The sequence below is a fragment of the Symphalangus syndactylus genome, chromosome 18 (assembly GCF_028878055.3).
Source record: "Symphalangus syndactylus isolate Jambi chromosome 18, NHGRI_mSymSyn1-v2.1_pri, whole genome shotgun sequence".
Lineage (NCBI taxonomy): Eukaryota > Metazoa > Chordata > Mammalia > Primates > Hylobatidae > Symphalangus > Symphalangus syndactylus.
Window position 1 is genome coordinate 63,433,832 of NC_072440.2, and position 6,835 is coordinate 63,440,666.

General features: G+C 42.9%; 1 gene segment (V, D, J or C); it reads right to left on the bottom strand.

The window, feature by feature from the left end:
- Positions 1–5,147: 5,147 nt before the first annotated feature.
- LOC129467327 (immunoglobulin lambda variable 6-57-like) lies at positions 5,148–6,015 on the bottom strand. The segment is given in 2 exon segments: positions 5,148–5,819; positions 5,944–6,015. Coding segments are annotated over 2 exon segments (447 nt in total).
- Between the last annotated feature and the right edge of the window lie 820 nt (positions 6,016–6,835).

Below are 6,835 nucleotides of genomic sequence, written 5' to 3' on the forward strand. Positions count from 1 at the left end.
TCAGAGGAGCAGCTGGCTTGGTGCCTGCTGGGTCCAAGTGTTCACACTGCACGCCCTGCATGTCTACAAGTCTGACCCCCATTGACAACCCTGCACGTCAAAGCCTCATTTAACTTCCTTGGTGGAAACACTACACTCGTGGTGTCACACACAGATGCTGGGAATTGTGTTTGTCCACACGACTCTGGAGAGGATGCTTGGAAGCATGCATCTGATTTCTCCTGGACTCCTCATCATGTGCCTTTCTTTTTGCTGATGTTTAACATGCATGATCACATTATAATAAAGCAACAAACCACAACTGGGAGAACAGCTTTTATGAGTTCTGTGAGTCCTGAGGTTTGTCATGGAGCCTGTGGATGGTCTTCAAAACCCAACACACCACGATACAGGTCCTGTTTGACAAAAATTGTGGTATTCATTTCCTATTGCTTCTGTAACTATAGGGTGCAGAAACATATTTTCTTACAGATCTGTAGGTCGGAAGTTTAATACAGAACTCAGTGGAGTAACTCAGTGGAGAACTCAGTGGAGTAAACCCAATGTGTCTGCAGGGGTGTGTTTGTCTCTGCAGTTCCTAGGTGAGACTTTTTTGTCTTTTCCAGCATAAAATGGACTAACACAACAGAATATTCTGAAATACCACACAGGCCATAGAAGTAACCATAGGTGAAAGGAGTGCCTTGATATATAAAAATATTAAAATGCTGAACTTATATGCTGCAACTAAAGCATTGTGGGGGTTTTGTTTTTGTTTTTGTAGAGATAGGGATCTCCTTGTGTTGCCTAGGCTGGTCTTGAACTCCTAGCCTCAAGCAACCCTCCTACCAGGGCCTCCCAAAGCATTAGGATTGAGATTACAGACATGAGCCACCATGCCCAGCAAAAAGCACTGTTTAGAGATACATTTATAGTTATAAATGCCCATATTAATAAAAAGACAGATCTCAAATAAGTAACCTCAATTTCTACTTTAAAAATCTGGAAAAACAGAAAGGCAAATGAAATATAATGAATGCAAGCAGGAGGAAGGAAATGAAGATTAGAGTAGACATTAATTAAAGAGAACTCTAAAAACAATAAGAAAAATATCAAAACCAAAGGTGTTTTAAAGATTAACAAAATTGACAAACCTTTAATTAGACTAATACAAAAAATGAGAGTTGAAGAAAAAAATCACTCCAATACTAAAATCAGTAAAAAGAGAAGACATTACTAAGTACCTTATATAAAGAAATAAAATAATGAAAGAATAGCAGAAGAAAACTCATGTTAAAAATTAGATAACTTTGATGAAAGGGACAAATGCCTAATAAGACACAAACTACCAAAACTAACTCGAGAACAAATGGAGAATCAGAATTGACAAGTTAGAAGACTGAATTAGTAATAATAATACTAGTAACCTCAAAGAAAAGCTGAGGCCCAGGTAGTGTCTATGTTTAATTCTACCACACATTTAAACATGAATAGTCATTAAATCTTTAAAAGTTCACTGGAAGCTGGGTGTGGTCGCTCATGCCTGTAATCCCAGCACTTTGGGAGCCTGAAGTGGGAGAATTGCTTGAGCCCAGGAATCTGAGATGAGCCAGGGCAATGTGGTGAAATTTGTCTCTACAAAAAATACACACAAAAATTATCCAGACTTGGTGGCACACACCTGTAGTCCTAGTTAGGAGGCTGAGGTGGGAGGATGGCTTGAGCCCAGGAAGGGGATGTGGCAGTGAGCCGAGATCACATCACTGCACTCCAGCCTGAGTGACAGAGCCAGACCCTGTTTCAAACAAACAAACAAAAACAAAATTCCAAAAAGGTTCACTGGGATACATGTATTTAAAAAGGCAGATCATATCAATTGTTAATAAGGATATGTAGAAATATACTCGAAGCAGTGCAGGTGGGAATTTTAAAAAGGGCAGCCACTTTAGAAAAAAGTTAGTACTTACTCAACATGTTAAACATAGAGTTACAGTATGACTGAGGTTTCCTAGGTACATAACTCAGGGAAATATATGTGTGTGTGTGTGTGCACGCGTGCGTGTGTGTGTATCAAAATGTATATCATGACTGCCTAATAGCAACAAAGTGGAAACATCTTAAATATTTAATTGGGTTTATAAATGAATAATTAAAATGTAGCATATCCATATAATGGAATATTGCTTGAAAATCTCAGAAGGATTTAGTACTGATATTTTATACAATGTGAAAAAATTTTGAGAACAGTATGCAAACTTTAAAAAGCCAATCACAAAATAATATATATGAGATGACTTTATTTATGTGAAATGTCAATAACAGACAGATCCATTAAGAAAAAAAGTAGATGAGTGTTTGTCAAGATCTGCGGGTGAAAGGAACGGGGACTGATGCTAATGTGTATTGGGTTTCTTTTAGGGTGATGCAAATATTCTAAAATTAGATCATGGCTATGATTGCCCAACACTGGGAAGATTCTAAGAAAATTGAACTATACATACAATATGAGAATTTCATGCCACAAGAAATAAATCTTAATGATAATGTAGAAAATGCCTGAGAGACAAAACATTGTTATTTAAATTTACATTTGAAATCAATTTTCTTAAAAGCAAAGTGAACCTGTCACTTCATGGAAAACAATCCACAATGTTTATAGGCATTGTCAAAATTTCAGCTCACAAGCAAAATTTAGAAAATGTGTTTCCTCACCTATGAGGTTGACATCTTGCAGATATTTAAATGTTTTCCTGGGTAAAAGCAATGCTCATATTAAGGAATGTGACTTTTTAACCCTGTCTTAGAAGTTACGATGGCGTTATTTGGAAGAACGGCATAACTCAATGTAACAGTATTTTTCAAAAGACCAATGCATAATATTATAAAATCATGTATGAATAAAAGATGCATTCAAATTGCAGGAAAAATCAATTGATTATAATTTAATAGAATCCAAAAAGTTTATCGATATTACTTCTGACCACATTGCAACCAACATTTAGGAACCTTCCATTTGTAAAAGTTTGGTGCAGTATTAAGAGAAATATTCAAAATTATCTGGAAAAGATATTAAGATACACTATTAGAACTATATATCTACGTGAGGTCACCTTTTCAGTGGCCTTATGCTTACATCACAGCTCCTGGAGGGCAGAGAAAAGAGGGGACTGGCCTGATAAGTGTTTGATAATTGATTAATAGAGGCACATATTTTGGAACTCTGAGTTTTGGAAAATAGAGTTTGTTTTATGAAGCTATTTGGATGCACGCTGTCATTTTTATGACCTCCACGTATTTGGCACTATCTGATGGGTGTCATTGGCTGTATGTTCCTGGAGGCAGAATCTCACTCCTGAACAGTCTGCTGCGCTGGAGCAGGACTGGGCCTATCCCTTGCCCTGAGCAAGGAAGTTCATCTTCATCCTTAAGGTGGAACAGAGAGCTGTTGAGGGAGACTGACATGAAGGCAAAAAGAGAACCAAGATTCTAAAATTCTGGTTGTTTCAATGAGTCCAGAGATATCCTGGATGCTGAGGAGTCCAAGGCACACCATTCCATCCCGTGCTGTGTCTTCCAGGGCAGTAGACATTGCCTTCAGTTCTGAGGGCTGAGCCCCAGCAGGAGGCCAGACCAGCCGGGAGACACACAGAGACCTACAAGCACAGAGCAGGGTCCACTGTGTGGTGGGCAGAGCTGGGAGAGAGACCCACAGGGACCTCAGGAGCCTGTGCCTGGGTCGTGTGTCAGGACAGTGAGGAAGAGGGGACCCAAGGCAAGATGGGGACACCCATAGTCCTGCTTCTTAAGACCCAAAGAGAAGGCAGAACTACCTCAAATCTTTTTACAATTCTGCTCACAGAGCAAAGGACAGGATCCTTCATACAACCCTGCATTCCCATCTGATTTTTCTGGCTCTTTTCTGGATTCTGTTCTATGAAACTGTCTGTGATAAGTATAGGCAGATCATGAATCGTGGACCCTAGGTCCCCACAAAGACCCTGAGAGTCAGTGACAGGAAGCACAGGTCAAGGAATAAGAGATTCCCCGACATGCAAGACTATTCACTCTGCATAACCTCACAAGATCGGCCCAACACACCTAATGTGTGCAGAAACATATGCCCAGTCTGTATGGGACAGGCCAAGGCAAAGAATGGAGGTGATCTATAATATTGTGAGAAAGGTTATCATATTCACTGCATAAGAAATCATGGAAGTGAGTTCCACTTTTAAGCCTTTGGAAGTGGAGTTAGTGACCCTAAAATTACCCTGCACCCTTTCTTAGAAAAGGCCCTCTATGTCCTGAATTTTGAGCAGTAGGTAAGAGGTCTCAAGGTCCTTCACGGGGGGTGGGGGACAATCAGAACCATGTCACCCAGGTGCACGCTGTAGTTTGCATGGACATTTGTTATAAATACAGTCATTTCTAGATATTTCATTTCTAGACATTTGCATTTGTTCCTTTCACTGAGCATAATTTTTCAAGGTCTGTTCATATGGAGCTCATTTCAGCACTTCCACCTTTCAATGGCTGAGTCACATGACCTCGAATGGAAGAAGGATCTATTATATTTCCATGTGCATTGTACAAAAGTGCAAAGCAGGGGTGTCACATCTTTTAATTTCCCTGGGCCACAATGGAAGAAGAATTGTCTCGGATCACACATAAAACTGATACTAACTGTTAGTATCAATAGCTGGTGAGCTATAGAAAATCGCAGAAAAATCATAATGTTTTACAAAAGTTTACAAATTTGTGTTGGGCCACATTCAAAATCTTTCTGGGCTGCATGCAGCCTGCAGGCTATGGGTTGGAGATTGACGGAAGGCATTGTGTGCTGTCCTAGTCAGAGCTAAACTCTGTGTTACAGGATCTCGTTAGGGCTTCTACACCTCTAAGTACCACAATCTCTGACTTCTTGTTGCTTGGAAAACCATTCAACCATCAAAACATTGAAGTTTGGTGTTATTCTTTTGTCTCATAGATGGGAACCAGAAACATAAAAATTAGAAAACCAGCCTCATGCTCAGCAGAATGGCATAAACACATTTCAAAGCCAAGCTTCTTAGTAGCTGAAGACATGCTCTTTAACTGAGTATCTCAGCCTGGGCTGGTTTTGTCCCCAAGCATGGGACATGTGGCAGTGTCTCAAGACGGTCTTGTTGTCACAAATGAGGGGAGGGTGTTCATAGTATCCAAGGGTAGAGGCCAGAGACGCAAGTCAATATCTTACACTGTGCAAGGCAGCCCCAACCAGAACATCAATAATGGTGTGGCTCAGAGACCCTATTATAAACTACATTTATCCCACAATTGATCGTGCACATATCAGAAAATCAGCCATCAAGGTGTGGAAGAACAGATTGGTATTTTGAAAAGGAAAAGAGGTAGTCATAAGCAAAGCTGACCTCAAGCACTTAGGCAGGAGGGATGGGAGAGCTACCCTCCCCGCTGGAGACAGGCTGAGACTGGCCCAGGTAGAGATGCTCTGGGGAGTTTCTTTCTCACTCCCCCATGGGTCTGGAGCACTGTGTGATTGCTGCTATCATAAGACTGACAGTAGTAGTCAGCCTTGTCCTCAGTCTCCAGCCCAGAGATGGTGAGGGAGGCAGAGTTGGAGGAGCTGTCGATGGAGCCAGAGAACCGATCAGGGACCCCCGTGGGTCTTTGGTTATCTTTGTAAATCACTGTGGTGGGGGCACTGCCTGAGCGCTGCTGGTACCACTGCACGTAGTAGCTTCCAATGCTGCCACTGCTGCGGGTGCAGGAGATGACGACTTTCTGTCCCACAGACCCAGACACAGAGTGGGGCTGAGTCAGCATAAAATTGGCCCAAGAGCCTGCAAGAGAAAGCAACACAGAGATCAGTGGGGAGAGATGAGGACTGGTTCCCAGGCAGGAGGAACAGATCATCAGCCCAAGTGACATCCAGGAACGCTCCCTGAATTCCTTGCAGGCAGCCACCTGTGCAGTGAGCGAGGAGGGTGAGAAGTAGTGGAGCCCAGGCCATAGTGGAGATGCTCCAGGCTCTGCTTCCTGAGCGACCACCGGGACTGAGCCCACCAGCCCTTCTTATCTGTCACGCATATCCTCAGAGTGGGAGGGCTCCATGCAAATTTCTCCCTTTCTGGAGGTTGCACAACCCCCTCCTTTGACCTCAGACAAGGTTATGGCTGAAAAGTGGAAAGGTCGTAGAAGGGGGAGGAACAACACCATCTGGAGGGCACAGAAACACCAGCAGGTGGAGGGAAAACAGCAGAGGATCTGGGGAGCTCTGATTAGTTGCTTAGACCACAGCGCCCTCTGGTGGATGCGGGAGTCATGTCCACCCTGGGCAGGTGCAGGTGCAGGTGCAGGTGCTCAGGGCCCCTGACCTGTCCTTGCATCCTGCACTGCTCCCGATTCCAGCCACTGTCCAGGGGGACTCTGCTCAGCATCCTATGCTCACTGTACATTTAAACTTTGAAATATGTTCAGATAGGCCAAGGCGCAGTACTCTGGTTAAGACATTCTCTTTCACTTTGTGTTATTGGAGATCGGGAATATCAGCGAGAATGGGCTCTGCCTTCTGGAGGGGCCACATGGGGTGAGGTTGGGAACCCTTCACTGCTAGGTCTAGCCTTCTGAGCACGAAGAGGGAGGAACTCTGGGATCAGGGGCCAAATTTCACCATCAGGGACACCAGGAGTTTCTTTCAGGCCTCTCACTTCTGAGCAGATCCATTGCTCGCCCTGCTGGGTGGGCTGTGATAACTACGGTTTGTGCTTCTCTAGTTAACAGTGTTAAGTGTCTTCTCTAATGCGTGGATTTTAGTTTCATAGTTACTTGTTCTTGAGTCTCTCCGGAGAGGTTTTTT